Raw genomic sequence first — 15622 nt, 5'->3', positions numbered from 1 at the left:
TCATCTTCAGGTGATTATCCACCATGACCCCCACATCTTTTTCAGAGTCACTGCTTCTCAGAGTCCCCTGTCCTGTAAGTATGGTCTACATTCTGTAGTCCTAGATGTATGACTTTACATTTGGCCAAGTTAAATTGCATATTGTTTGCTGCATTCAGCTTACCAAGTGATTCAAATCACTGTGTATCAGTGACCTGTCCTGGTAATTTTTTACCATCCCCTCTATCTTTGTGTTGTCTGCAAACTTCATCAGGGATTATTTTGTTTTCTTCCATGTAACTGACAAAACTGTTAAAATGTGTAGGGCCAAGAATCGGTCCCTGTGGGACCCCACTGGAAACACACCTGCTCAATGGTGATTTCCCATTTACATTTATATTTTGAGCCCTATCAATTAGCCAGTTTTTAATCCATTTAATGTGTGCCATGTTAATTTTGTATATTCTGATTTTTTAATCAAAGTGCTTTTCAGTATCAAGTCAAACACCTTACAGGAGCCTAAGTATATTACATCAACACTATTACTTTTATCGACCAAACTTGTCATCTCATCAAAAGATATCATTAGTTTGATGGGAGCTATTTTCCATAAACCTGTGCTTCCTTCCTGTCCTCTGGAACTTCCCCCAAGACTCCTAGAGTTATTGAAAATCAACATTAATGGTCCAGCGAGTTTCTTGGCCTGCTCCTTTAAAACTCTTGGATTATGTTATCCAATCCTGCTGATTTAAAAATATCTGACTTTAGTAGTTGCTGTTAAACATATTCTTGTGTTGCTATGGGAATGGAAAGTATTTCGTCTTAATCGTCATCCTCATCATCATCTCTGACATGACTACACCGGCTGTGTTTTTTCCCAAATACAGAACAGCAATATATATTAAGCACTTCTGCCTTTTCTGCATTTTCCTTGACAGCCCTACCAAGAGGGAGAAAGGGGTTCTAGCATAAGGCACCCAAACTACAACTCCCATAAGGCACCATGGCAATAGTTTGAATCAGAATATTTCACTTTTTTGGTTTAATATTTGGCTGAAAACTCAATTTTCCATGACCCCTCACCCCTTTCCCTATTTTCCAACTCGCTCTGCTGGGAGCTCCCCACAGCCAGCACTCCTGAACCGTGGCCTACATCAGCCATTCCTAGCCTGCGGTCTGTGGAACATGTGGCTTGGGCTCTGTGGAGGGCAGGCTGGAAAGTGGTATTTCCAGCTGCTAAAATGCATGAATGGAAGAACAAGCTCCCTTTCCTGTTCTCTGCTGCTGCCCTGCGGAGGTTATGTGATTGAGGGGCAGTGATGTGTGGGAAGGGACGACTCTACGGAACACTCTCCAAGATGTTTCCTTTCTTGTCTTTCCTGGGGGGAGCTGGGTGTGCTGGACAGGCAGAGTGATCACTCAGCCCAGCAAGGGCTCTGAGCTGAAGCAACAGTTCAGTGTGGTCCCTTCATGCTCACTCTCTCTGGGCTTGTGCTGCTGCTGCTGCTTTTGCTCGGAGACTGTCGCAAGTCGTAGCATTTCTGCTGAGTACAGTCAGAGAGGAAAATACCCTCCTGCTGGGAGGGGCTGGCTGGCTTAGGCCATATTTCTAGTGGGCACAAAAGCCCAGTGCCACCTGGCCAGTGCTACGAGGCCTGGGATGGAGGGAGAGGCAAAGGTGTAGTGCGGGAGCTCGCTGCATGCAAATAGGAAGAGAATTGTTCAGAGCCAGGACTCTACCCAGTCAGGGCCAGCTCTAGGTTTTTTGCCTCCCCAGCAAAAAATTTGCCGCCCCAAGCTCAGAGAGCGCAACTGCCCAAGCACTTGCTTCCTTTGCTAGTGCCTAGAGCCGGTCCTGTACCCAGTGCAAGGGAATGGTGCATCCCTTGCCCCAAAAAGGTTATAATCCAGGATCACAGACCCTGAAAAAACCTGAAGTGTGAGTGCGTATGTGTGGTGGGCTGCATAGAGGTGTCTGTTGGGGAGGGTGGGGTAGGGGACATCGCAACACCCCTGTCGCCAGGAAGGCTTCTGGCGCCAAAATTCCAGGTGCTCAGCACTGTTCTCAACAGGAGCTGCTGGGTGCCCACTGCTTTTGACAATCTGGCCACTTGGCTGAGCAGACTGAGTGGGAGCTGAGCTGCTCTGGAAATCTGGCCCTGAGTTTCCTGGGAAATGCCTATCCTAGTGCTGGGAGACCGAAATGCGCAGAATGCGGGCTATGGGGAGAGTGAGGTGGGCCCAGGGGGTTGCTGGCACCACCGCTAGGATCAGGCCGGTCAGTACCTCACAGCGGAATAAAACAAGCAAAGCCCAAGAGGGAGTCACAAAGCCTGAGCCGAGGATAAGCCCTGGCCCTGTCACGGTGCTGTGTGCCTGTCAGTCAAGGAGCAGAAGCCAGTCTGGAATGAGGAACCACCCCGTGCCCTTAGGGTGTATGAGAGAGGGGTCAGAGTCAGATGGAGAAGTCCTGATGGCAGAGCCAGGGGAGCAGCTGGGCCTGGTGTCTGACTGCTGCCTGCACCCTGCTTCAGGTAGGACCCCACTCTTTGCTCTTGGGACTGCTGCAGGGCTGGACTAGCCCGGCTCTCCCGAAGGACAGCCCCTCCGTTCTCCATGGACTGGGGGCGAGAGGGTTAAAGCCCAGAGATGGCACTGAAGAGGCTTTGATTTGGAAGCTGGGGAGGGTGGAAAAGACACAAGAAGGAACTGTACCGCCCCCAGGACTCTACTGAGGACAGCCCCAGTACTCTTGCCACTGGGGCAAAGGGCTTGGGAGCTCAGGTATTGGGCTGTCAGCATGAGCTCCTGCTCTAAGCTAGCACTCCAGCCCATCATGGTTACCTTCACCAGCCCAGGGGGACACAGCAGCCGGTGCCCAGGACCATGTGCTAGGAAAGGAGGGGAGGTGTGACTGGGACAGAAGGGTCTGGGGAGAGTATTAGTCTGTCCTGGGGAATAAGGGGGCACATAGCGTCTCTGCACTGAGAAGCAATTGGGCAGGGCTTGCTACCTGTCTCCGTTGTGCACTCAGAGAGGTCCCCTGAGGAATCGAATTGAGCACCAGGGAAATGCCTAAAATATACACTGTGCCGGCAGCTCATTCCCCTGGCCATGGGAACAGCCCAGCCCCTCTGCCAGAGAAGAGCAGGTAGGGGAGGCTGGCTTTGGCATCTCTGGGTGATCATGGGGCTTCGCACTTTGTATGGCTGAGATCCTGGGATACTGCGCCGAGTAACCCGAGACGCCCACCACAGCACCTCCCCCATGAACATGGCTGAGTGGCACAGGTTGGGGCTGGGCTCCTGACTCTGAGTTACTTACACCTGTGCAAAGTGGGTGCAGAATGGCTGCCTTGCACATCCGCTGCGGGCAGGGCAGAGCTGGGTCTCTCCTCTCTCCTCCTTGGGCCCCTACACCCACCAGTGTGTCCCTAAAGGAGGCAACTTTATACAAATGAAAGTGGGGCCTCTGGGGTTACCAGCTCTGTAGAGAAGAGAAGCATTTTCCGAGGCAGTACCACAGGGCTCACTCCCCAGATGGCCTCAGCCTGAGGAAATGTCAGAGCCCCGGGAGTCCCATCCAGAACTATCTGCCCAGCTGCTGGGAGCTGAGCCGTAGAGACTAGGACCCTGCTGCCCTGATGAGTTTGCAATGGACATGAGGCTGAGTGGGATGGTTAGTGGTGGGGTTGGCCTGTGACTGGTTAATGCCGGGGTTCCCCTAGGGTAGCTGGTACCAAAACAAGCTCTTGGCTCTACTGGGATCCCCGTCCCTTAGTGCATTCCCTGCTAGACACAGTGCCTCTGGTCTCTAGGGTACGGCTTTGCTGCAGGGGGAGGTGTAAGTCCCAGCTCAGACAGACATATGTGCACTGGTGCTTTGACTGAGCTAGCATGAGACGACTAGCAGAGTAGCAGCAGCAGTGCGGCTAGCCACCTGAGCACGTACCTGAGACCTGAGATCGGGTTGTCATCAGGCAGCCAGCCTGCACTGTCTACGCTGCTGTTCTCAGCACGGCAGCTCCATCAGAGCTAGCCCATGTACATCTACCTGAGCTGGGAATTGCAGTGTAGATGAACCCTAGAGAGAACCAGTCAGCTCTTCTCAGCCAGGGCAGTGCTGAGATCTGGGGCTTGGGTTTTGACGGAGCCTGTGGCATCCCTGGATCCAGCAGATGGCGAACACCCTGCAGCAGGCTCCTGGGGACCAGCACCCACACAAGGTCAGGGGTTGGGCTCCTGGCCAAGGGTTCTTGCTAGGCAGTGCTGTGCCATAAACAGCACTCATGGGGCAGTGGAAGGGGAAGCGGGAAGGCAGCAGGCAGCAGATATCCAGCAGCCTGCCCAGGGGCACCAGGTGCTGGAGAGCTGCAGGTGTACATGTGAAGGGGCTGAGGAAATCTCTGCCAGGCTGGGTGGGCAGACGGTCAGCTTCCAGGGGGACAGCAACTTGGCTGTAGGACCGAGGTACAGTCATGGTTGTAGTATTCTTGTCAGCAAGTTAAAGAAGTATGGGCTGGATGAATGCACTATAAGGTGGGTAGAAAGTTGGCTAGATTGTCGGGCTCAACGGGTAGTGATCAATGGCTCCATGTCTAGTTGGCAGCCGGTGTCAAGTGGAGTGCCCCAGGGGTCAGTCCTGGGGCTGGTTTTGTTCAATATCTTCATAAATGATCTGGAGGATGGTGTGGATTGCACTCTCAGCAAATTTGTGGATGATACTAAACTGGGAGGAGTGGTAGATACGTTGGAGGGCAGGGATAGGATCCAGAGGGACCTTGACAAATTGGAGGATTGAGCCAAAAGAGATCTGATGAGGTTCAATAAGGATAAGTGCAGGGCCCTGCACTTAAGACGGAAGAACCCAATGCACAGCTACAGACTAGGGACCGAATGGTTAGGCAGCAGTTCTGCGGAAAAGGACCTAGGGGTGACAGTGGACGAGAAGCTGGATATGAGTCAGCAGTGTGCCCTTGTTGCCAAGAAGGCCAATGGCATTTTGGGATGTATAAGTAGGGGCATAGCGAGCAGATCGAGGGACGTGATCATCCCCCTCTATTCGACATTGGTGAGGCCTCATCTGGAGTACTGTGTCCAGTTTTGGGCCCCACACTACAAGAAGGATGTGGATAAATTGGAAAGTGTCCAGCGAAGGGCAACAAAAATGATTAGGGGTCTGGAACACATGACTTATGAGTAGAGCCTGAGGGAACTGGGATTGTTTAGTCTGCAGAAGAGAAGAATGAGGGGGGATTTGATAGCTGCTTTCAACTACCTGAGAGGTGGTTCCAGAGAGGATGGTTCTAGACTATTCTCAGTGGTGGAAGAGGACAGGCAAGGAGTAATGGTCTCAAGTTGCAGTGGGGGAGGTTTAGGTTGGATATTAGGAAAAACTTTTTCACTAGGAGGGTGGTGAAACACTGGAATGCGTTGTCTAGGGAGGTGGTGGAATCTCCTTCCTTAGAAGTTTTTAAGGTCAGGCTTGACAAAGCCTTGGCTGGGATGATTTAATTGGGGATTGGTCCTGCTTTTGAGCAGGGGGTTGGACTAGATGACCTCCTGAGGTCCCTTCCAACCCTGATATTCTATGATTCTATGATGGAGCCCAAGCCTCTCAAATCCCTCTTGTCCGGAGAGGCTGATCTTAGTGAGACCCACGGCCAGGGCTTGTGTCAGACATGGCCCTGTGCCATGTGTACAGATGCCTGGGCACAACCCCGCTTGGGCAGCTGGCTGCCCTTGCATGCCTGCCTTCACACGTAGCATGAGGCTGCCTCCTCTCCAGCAAACCTGTTGTTGGGCTAGCAGCACCCCGACCCCTGTCAGAGACCTGAGCACATGGCCTCAGCACACTGGTTTGCACAGTGCACAACCCAGGCCAACTCCGCCCTGGCCCTCCTTCCTCTGATCTGCCCCTAACAGGGCCCCAGAGGGCAGCGTGTGGCACAGGGCCCCTTCCAAAGGGGTCTGAGGCACTAGCATGATCAGTGGCTGGAGCTAGGTGCTCAGCCAGGCCCATTAGAAGCCCAGGAGCCCCGCAGACCAGGCACTGCCCCAGAGGGAAGGGGGGTTACAGGGTGAAGGTCATGCCCCGCATGGAGGTGGCAGGCCCAAAAATGCCTGCCCAGCACTTTGTGCTGTGCCTGTCTGAGCCTGCGGAAGTATCGGGTTTGGGGATGGGGACAGGAAGGGAGAGCAGAGTCGCAGCAGGGTCACGGGGCCTGGCTTCGGGAAGGCCACAGGATGTGGTTAGCCACAGGCCACACGCAAGGTTACAGCACGGACATGGGGGACTCAAAGCCTACAATGAAAATAAATCTCCACCCAGACTGCCGGCGGGGCGTTAGCCTGGCACTGCCATGCTAGGCAGGGCCCTATCCCCCAGCACCGCTCTTAGGCCAGGAGCCTCACTGGGATAAAGCTCACCAGGGTGATGGGGAATGTATGCAGGAGTTAACATGGCACCCAGCACATGAGGGACCTGGGCTGGCCGAGCTGCGGGAAGGGACACATGTGGGACCCAAAGCCAGAGGAGGGGACACACATGGGACCCAGGTCTGGTGGAGGGGACACACATGGGACCCAAGGCTGGAGGAGGGGCACATGTGGGACCCAGGGCTGGGGGAGATGACACATGTGGGACCCAGGGTTGGCTGAGCTGGGGGAGGGGGACATGCCTGGGACCCAAGGCTGGGGGAGTGGACACACATGGGACCCAGGGCTGTCCGAGCTGGTTACACCCCACACAGCAGCACACATGCTGATCCCACCAGCCCGTGGAATTGGAGGCTGGAGCTGGGGCTGCAGAGCTGGGTGATATCTCCCTTCTGTTCTCCAGGGGCTTCCCGCTCTGCTCAGGCTGGTGCAGGATGAAGCCCAGAGGGGCTCAGCCCTGCTGCAGGCTGGCCTCGCCCCGAGGACCATGCTTGCCATGGCTGGACGGATGGGAGAGGAAGAAGGGTCCCGCCCTGCTGCAGGCGGTGGCTCCCCTGTGGCATGGGAGGGTTTTCCTGTGTACCTCTCCCTGTGTGCAGCACGGCTGGGCCCCTGGCGTAGGGGCTGCACAGAGCTGCCTCTTTCCTCTTTGCACCAGAAACTCCAGCATTTCACAATTGCTGCTGCCACATAGAGCATGGGGAGCTAGGAACTCCCTTAGCCCCACCCCACTGCCCCGATCCCCCAGAACCCACGAGGGAGAGCCAGGGGATGCTGACACCCCTTCACCTCAGCTAGAGGCAGAAAAATTGGTGAGCAAAACCATGGCTACTCTGGAAGACCTCCATCCCTGCCATCATAAGCCTCCCCCAGCCATGAGGAGACGCTGAAATGCCTCTGATGGGCCTGTCCACGTGGGGGTGGGGGCACGCGAGGCTGCTTCTGAATTTGGGAAAGTTCTGTGGGGTGAGTGAGAAGCAGGGCAGCTGGTCCTTGCTCCCAGTGGGGACACTGGGCAGAAAAGCCCAAGGTGGCTGGGGCGGGTATTACAACTCCTGGTTATTGGAGGCTTGGAATGCCAGGGCACAGGCAGCTGTCGGCGTAGCCCACTGTGCCTGTCTGAGCATGGGGCAGGTGGGCACACTGCTCGTCCAGTCTGGGCATGTGGGGCAGCAGCTGTCTCTGACCGGCCTGGACTGTGAGTCCCAGCAGTGTCTGGACTGTGCTGCCAAACCTGGGCCAGGCACGCTAACCGGGACTGGTTGGGAGCTCAGCATGGAGTCCTGCCACAAGCCGGATCGTATCTGGCAGGACCTGGCCCAGCACGCCAGCCTTGCCTCTTGCTTTAGGGAGTGTGTCTTCCCCGCTCCCAGCATCCCCGCAGAGAGCTCCCCCCATGCGATAGTAACACCCCGCCCCACTGTGCTGCTGCCTGGGCCAGGAAAGGGTGCAAAGCCCAGGCTGATGGGGCCTGGGAAGGAGGCACTTTGCGGGACTGATGGAGGGATGATGCTGGGAAGGGGAGAGTGAGCCAAGCAGCCCCTCCCCCTGAGACCGCCCCCCAGCACCGGGTGCCACTCTCAGACAGGAGAGGTGAAGGGGGCTGGTCCTTGGCAGGCAGGAGCCTGGGGAGTACATACTGTAGCTGGGTTAAGGTGGGCTGGAGGCCTGCATGGCTTTAAATGTGTGGAGCTGGTCTCTGACAGAAGGATAATGGTCCCTTGCCAGGGGCTGGGGGCCAGGGGTGAGCTGCCCTGCAGGGGGCAGGGAGGAATGATTTTCCCCATGTCGATTCTTGCACAACTGCTCAGGCTCATGGGACATTTTCTCTGCACCAGGGTGGGCTGCTGCGGGAGGCAGGCTGTCAGCTCGGGTGGCCCAGTGCTCTGGCTGGGACTGTGCTGTAAGGGTAAACCCTGTACCTGCCCATGGGGCTGGCTAGCATGGGCTTGGGCTGCCTCAGGAGGTGGGGGTCTACATATCTCTGTTTTGCCTTGCAGATCTCTTCACCGGCCACCGCCCACTGCCTTCACAGATGCATCTGAACTACCAAGAGCAGCCCTGCTTCACGCCCATGGCTGACACCCTATACAGCAGCAGCAGTGTCCCACCTGCCAGCCACACCAACCCACTGATGGCCTCCAGAGCCCTGCCTACCAGCTACGTTGATGCCCCAGTCCCACCCAATGGCCACCTACAGGTGAGCAGGTCTCCAGGCAGGGATCACGTCCTGATCTGCTTCTCTCTGGCCCTGGGATTGCTCTGCCCTCTGTGTTTTCTTCACCAGAGCAATGGTGCCAGGCTGCCGTGCTGCTGCACAGCGGGCTCTGTCCCCATCTCCCGTGCAGTCTGTTATCCCTGCCCCTCTCGGTCCTGGTCCAATCCAGCAGTCCAGGAGCAAATGCTCTGTAATCTGCCTCTGTCTCTTTCAGTCTAGCAGCAACTGCTCCTCCCAGCTCTGCCTGCCTGGCTCCTTCCTCAGCCCCGATTTCCAGCCAGCCCCGCAGCCCATGGACCCCTGCAGCGGCCTGTGCGCTGACCTCAAGCACAAGCCCCCGCTCCATTATGGGCTCCCCAGCAACAGTCTCAGCATGGAGCCCTTCGGCCCTTCCTACTGCACCCCAGCAGCCCCCCCAGGCGCCTTCCTGCTGGGTCAGGACCCCCTGTACTCACCGGCTTCAGCACCGAGATCCAAATTCCGTTACTCCGGCTCCATTAGTGGCTCTTCGCTCTCCACGCCATCCTCTAGCCAGCACGCACCAGGCCTGGGCTACAGCGTGGACCTTCTGCCAACAGCATACCCTGCTCTGTCCAGAGCCCAGCCCCTGCCCCCCGTGATGCTGAGCGGCCCCAGGTTTGCCACCCCCAAAGAGCAGTCGCCGCCTGGGGGCAGCAGGCCAATGGTGAAGCCAGCTAGCCCCAAGACAAAGAGACCCATGGGACTCCCTGTGCCCCCACGCATGGCTGTGCCCAACCCCTGCCTGACCCAGCTCCTGACTGCAGGTAACAGGGTGGGGGATTGCTTTGGGGGGTTGCCATTTGCCGCTGGCTCAGGGCGTCTGACTGCCCCCATCTGGCCAGCTGGTTTCATTCAGATGGAGTGGGAAGCTGGTACCAGGCTGTTCGGCCGGAGGATGGTGGCAGATGGGCTGACCCTGCTTTCCAGAGAGGGGAAGGGGAACTGATATCTGGGCATGGGCTGATAGCACCCCTTCTTTGGGCTCATTACTCATCTCATTTGATGCCACTCCCCTGCCACACCCCACTCCATGACATTGCGTTGCTGCAGGCACCTGGCCTCCTCTGTTCATGCCAGCAACGCTCTTTCCCTGGCCCGCTGATCCACAGGCTACCATGATGTGGAAGAAGCATCCAGGGCAGGAGAGAGCTGGGGGGAGCAGGAGGCTCGGCAGAGGAGGAGGAGTACAGAGAAATGAGTCTGAGATGGTGGCTGAACTGTAGGAGGAGTCACCCGGGAGCTTGAGTTTGGGAATCGCTGCCTGCAGGAGGCACTGGGAGTGAGAGCCCTGAGCCGCTGGCTAAGGGCACGGGGTGCTGACAGGGCAGCAGTGTCTCAGCAGGCAGGTGAGGACGGGTGATCACAGCACCTGTATCCAAGGCTGCAGGGAGACCCAGAAGAGCGCAGGGCTGCGGTGACTCCGCCTTGGCTGGGAGGAGGCCATTGGCGACCCTGGCGAGGGCAGGACGGGTACAGTTGTCCATAGGGTGCTGTGAGTGCCCAGCTGTGGGGCAGGATCTGAACCCTGGGCCCAATGCTAGTCACACAGATTGGGAGCTTGGTTAGCGCTGCTGTTTCACCGCCTGGGATCATTCACCTCCCCGTGCAGCGCCCTGCCCCGGAGCCCATGACAGTGAGGGAACCCATCCTCTTGGGAGAGCCAGGGGCCCCGCATGCTGAGAAATATGGGGGGAGCTGCTCTGCCCCAGGCTGGGTACTGTGGCCCCTCTGGTCTGGGTGACCACCCGGAAGAGAGGAGGAGCTCAATGGCTGCAGTACCTCAGTAGGCACAGTCTGGGCCAGACATTCATAAGAACATAAGAATGGTCATACTGGGTCAGACCAAAGGTCCATTTAGCCCAGTGTCTTGTCTTCCAACAGTGGTCAAAGACTGGTGCCCCAGAGGGAATAAACAGAACAGGTCATCATCAAGTGATCCATCCCCTGTCGCCCATTGCCAGCTTCTGGCAGACAGAGGCTAGGAACACCATCCCTGGCTTATAGCCATTGATGGACCTGTCCTCCATGAATTTAACTAGTTCTTCTTTGAACACTGTTATAGTCTTGACAGGTTTCAGAGTAACAGCCGTGTTAGTCTGTATCCGCAAAAATAAAAGGAGTACTTGTGGCACCTTAGAGACTAACAAATTTATTTGAGCATAAGTTTTCGTGAGCTACAGCTCACTTCATCGGATGCATGCAGGGTGTTCCTGAGGAAATAGAAAGTACATCCTAGATGGGAAGCCCAAAACTGTAATCGAGGCGGGAGAGGTTGGAGCCAAATGGGTGGAGGTGGCAGAAAAGAAAAAAAACGAGTAGCAGTTGGAGCGAATAGCAGAAGGGGCAGCCCGAGACAAATTGGTGAGGGTATTATTTTCAAGCCTCCCCAGGAAAGGGGGTGTGTAGGGCTTGGGGGAGGGGGATATTTTGGGGAAAGACGTCTCCAAGTGGGCTCTTTCCCTGTTCTTTGTTTAAAACGCTTGGTGGTGGCAGCATACTGTTCAAGGACAAGGCAAAGTTTGTACCTTGGGGAAGTTTTTAACCTAAGCTGGTAAGAATAAGCTTAGGGGGTCTTTCATGCGGGTCCCCACATCTGTACCCTATAGTTCAAAATTTGTTAGTCTCTAAGGTGCCACAAGTACTTCTTTTCTTGTTACATAGTCTTGGCCTTCACAACATCCTCTGGCAAAGAGTTCCTTTGGTTGACTGCGCGTTGTGTGAAGAAATATTCCTTTTGTTTGTTCTAAACCTGCTACCTGCTCCATGCCAAGCCTTGGGGTCTGCAACCAATGTCAATGTGAGCACATGACAAGGTCTGTGCCAGCATGCAGAGGGATCATGGATTGCCACGTTTGGTGATCACCTCAAACCTCTTGCCAGCCCTGCCCTGCCTGGATGTGGTGCCTCATTCTACTGACAAATCCTGCAGTTTCCTGGGCCTGTAGCTCTGTCTCTGTAACACCAGGTACCCAGGTCCCAGGAGTACCTGTGAGTAGGTCAACACAGTCCAGATCAGCTGTGGCATGTCAGCACTCAGCCCCCTGCCCCTTCCCTGTTTGGCTTGATTTGCAAAGAAACAAAGGCTGGAATCTGCATTCCAGCCCTACCCTACTTCCCAGGCTTGGTCAGTCCCTGCAGCACCTCCCTGGGGCTGTTGGGCCCAGACCCTCTACCCTGAGAACCAGGAGGTGGCAGCAGGAGTCAGTCTGCATCTCCCTGCAAGGCTTCCTGATGCTGGCCGCTCACTCTGGTGGAAGGGGACGTAAGGGAGCCCCAGCCTGGCTTTGCTGTCATTCTGCATGCTCACCGTCTGCTGCCTTCTGTCTTGCAGCTAAACCAGAGCTGGCCCTGGACCCTCCCTCCACTCCCAGTACCACCCTCATGTCGCTGGCCTCCCCGGTAAGAGCTCACCAGCAACACCATCTGCTGGGCAGCCAAGGGCATCGGCCTTTCACTGCCACATGCTGGGTTCAGACATGTGCTCTGGCAAGCAACAATGGGCAGGGGACTGCAGTGAGATGGTCGCTTCTGTGTGCCTCAGTCCTAACGACAGACAGAGCTGGATGAGCCGGGGGTGTCAGGGCAGGAGTGAGGGGCATTGGGGCTGGATGAGCCAGGGGTGGGTCAGGGCAGGAGTGAGGGGCATTGGCAGAGCTGGGGGCATTGGCGCTGGATAAGCCCGGGGGTGTCAGGGCAGGAGTGAGGGGCACTGGTGGAGATGGGGGGCATTGGGGCTGGATGAACAGGGGTGGGTCAGGGCAGGAGTGAGGGGCATTGGCAGAGCTGGGGGCATTGGGGCTGGATGAGCCTGGGGTGGGTCAGGGCAGGAGTGAGGGGCATTGGGGCTGGATGAGCCAGGGGTCGGTCAGGGCAGGAGTGAGGGGCACTGGTGGAGATGGGGGGCATTGGAGCTGGATGAGCAGGGGGTGTCTCAGGGCAGGAGCGAGGGCCATTGGCAGAGCTGGGGGCATTGGGGCTGGATGAGCAGGGGAGTGTCAGGGCAGGAGTGAGGGGCATTGGCAGAGCTGGGGGCATTGGGGCTGGATGAGCAGGGTGTGCGTCAGGGCAGGAGTGAGGGGCATTGGCAGAGCTGGGGGGTCATTGGGGCTGGATGAGGAGGGGGTGGGTCAGGGCAGGAGCAAGGAGCATTGGTGGAGCTGGGGGACATTTGGGCTGGGCGAACAAGGGGGACATCAGATCATAAATCACAGAAATGTAGGGCATGAAGGCACCTTGAGATGTTGTCTAGTCTGTCCCCTGCACTGAGGCAGGATTAAGTATTAGTTTGACTGTCCCTGACAGGTGTTTGTCTAATCTGATCTTAAAACCTCCAATGATGGAGATTCCACAACCTCCCTAGGCAATTTATTCCAGTGCTTAACCCCCCTGACATTCGGGAAATTCTTCCTAGTGTCCAACCTAATCCTCACTTGCTGCAATTTAATCCTATTGCTTCTTTTCCTGTCTTCAGTGGCTAAGGAGAACAATTTATCACCCTCCTGTTTATGACAACCTTTTAGGTACCTGAAGACTGTTATCATGTCCCCCATTGCCAGACCTGAAGAAGAGCTCTGCAGGTCTCAAAAGCTTGTCTCTCTCACCAACAGAAGTTGGTCCAATAAAGGATATTACCTCGCCCACCTTGTCTCAGTACACCACCACCCCCCAGTCTTCTCTTCTCCAGACTAAACAAACCCAATTTTTTCAATCTTAGATTCATAGATATTTAGGTCAGAAGGGACCATTATGATCATCTAGTCTGACCTCCTGCACAACGCAGGCCACAGAATTTCACCCACCACTCCTGCAAAAAACCTCACACCTATACCTGTGCTATTGAAGTCCTCAAATCGTAGTTTAAAGACTTCAAGGAGCAGAGAATCCTCCAGCAAGTGACCCATGCCCCATGCTACAGAGGAAGGCGAAAAACCTCCAGGCCCTCTTCCAATCTGCCCTGGAAGAAAATTCCTTCCCCACCCCAAATATGGCAATCAGCTAAATCCTGAGCATATGGGCAAGATTCATCAGCCAGATACTACAGAAAATTCTTTCCTTTGTAACTTGGATCCCACCCCATCTAATATCCCATCACAGACCATTGGGCCTATTTACCATGAATATTTAATTACCAAAACCATCTTATCCCATCATACCATCTCCTCCATAAACTTATTGAGTTTAATCTTAAAGCCAGATAGATCTTTTGCCCCCACTGCTTCCCTTGGAAGGCTATTCCAAAACTTCACTCCTCTGATGATTAGAAAACTTCGTCTAATTTCTAGTCTAAATTTCCTGGTGGCCAGTTTATATCCATTTGTTCCTGTGTCCACATTGGTACTGAGCTTAAATAATTCCTCTCCCTCTCCGGTATTTATCCCTCTGATATATTTATAGAGAGCAATCATATCTCCCCTCAACCTTCTTTTAGTTAGGCTAAACAAGCCAAGCTCCTTGAGTCTCCTTTCATAAGACAAGTTTTCCATTCCTCGGATCATCCTACTAGCCCTTCTCTGTACCTGTTCCAGTTTGAATTCATCCTTCTTAAACATAGGTCATGTTTTCTAGACCTTTAGTCATTTTTGTTGCTCTTCTCTAGACTTTCTCCAGTTTGTCCACATCTTTCCCAAAGTATGGTGCTCAGAACTGGACACAATACTTCAGCTGAGGACTAATCAATGCAGAGTAGAGTGAAATAATTATTTCCTGTGTCTTGCTTACAACACTCCAGTTAATACAGCCCAGAATAATGTTTGCTTTTTTTGTAACAAGTATTACATTGTTGATCCATATTCAATTTGTGATCCACTATAACCCCCAGATCCTTTTCTGCAGTACTCCTTCCTAGGCAGTCATTTTCCATTTTGTATTTGTGCAGTTGTTTATTCCTTCCTAAGTGGAGAACTTTGCATTTGTCCTTATTGAATTTCCTCCTATTTACTTTAGATCATTTCTCCAGTTTGTCCAGAACATTTTGAATTATAATCCTACCCTCCAAAGCACTTGCAACACCTCCCAGTTTAGTATCATTCGCAAACTTTATAAGTGTGCTCTGTATGCAATCATTGGTAAAGATATTGATTAGAACCAGACCCAGGACAGATCCTTGTGGGACCACACTCGATATGCCCTTCCAGCTTGATTGTGAGCCATTGATAACCACTCTCTATGTGCAGTTTTGCAGCCAGTTGTGCACCCACCTTATAGTAGGTTCATCTAGGTTGTATTTCCCTAGTTTGTTTATGAGGTCATGTGAGACAGTATCAAAAGCCTTACTAAAGTCAAGATAGACCACATCTATCATTTCCCCTCATCCACAAGGCTTGTTACCATGTCAAAGAAGGATATTATATTGGTTTGACATGATTTGTTCTTGACAAATCCATGTTGACTATTACTTATCATCTTATTATCCTCTAGGTGCTTAACAAATTGATTGTTTGATTATTTGCTCCATTATCTTTCCGGGTACAGAAGTTAAACTGACTGATCTGTGATTCCCTGGGTTTTCTTATTCCCCTTTTTATAGACAGATACTATATTTGCCCTTTCCTGTCCTCTGGGATCTCTCCCGTCCTCCATGAGTTCTCAAATATAATCGCTAATGGCTCAAAGATCTCTTCAGTCAGTTCTTTGAGTATTCTAGGATGTATTTCATCAAGTTTGAAGACTTCTAACTTGTCTAAGGAATTCTTAACTTGTTCTTTTCCTATTTTAGCCTCAGATCCTGCCCCATTTACACTGATGTTCTCTATGTTAGTTGTCTGATCATTGCTAACTTTTTTGGTGAAAACTGAAATAAAAAAGGTTTCAGAGTAGTAGCCATATTAGTCTGTATCCGCAAAAAGAAAAGGAGGACTTGTGGCACCTTAGAGACTAACAAATTTATTTGAGCGTAAGCTTTCGTGAGCTACAGCTCACTTCATCGGATGCATTATAAATAAAAAGGCATTTAACGCTTCAACCAATG

The 15622-nt window shown here is 53.6% G+C and overlaps 1 protein-coding gene across 1 annotated transcript in view; it reads left to right on the top strand.

Annotated features, from left to right (window-relative positions):
* MLXIPL (MLX interacting protein like) overlaps positions 1–15622 on the top strand; it is a 60806-nt gene that overhangs the window by 30119 nt on the left and 15065 nt on the right. Inside the window, exons 8-10 of the mRNA XM_073315439.1 lie at positions 8417–8616; positions 8849–9419; positions 11987–12054. Coding sequence (XP_073171540.1) covers positions 8417–8616; positions 8849–9419; positions 11987–12054 — 839 coding nt within the window. The remainder of the gene's footprint in view (positions 1–8416; positions 8617–8848; positions 9420–11986; positions 12055–15622) is intronic.

This window comes from Lepidochelys kempii, chromosome 17 (assembly GCF_965140265.1).
Source record: "Lepidochelys kempii isolate rLepKem1 chromosome 17, rLepKem1.hap2, whole genome shotgun sequence".
Taxonomy (NCBI): domain Eukaryota; kingdom Metazoa; phylum Chordata; order Testudines; family Cheloniidae; genus Lepidochelys; species Lepidochelys kempii.
Note: the sequence above shows the minus strand (reverse complement) of the source record. Positions and strands in the feature narration are given on the sequence as shown.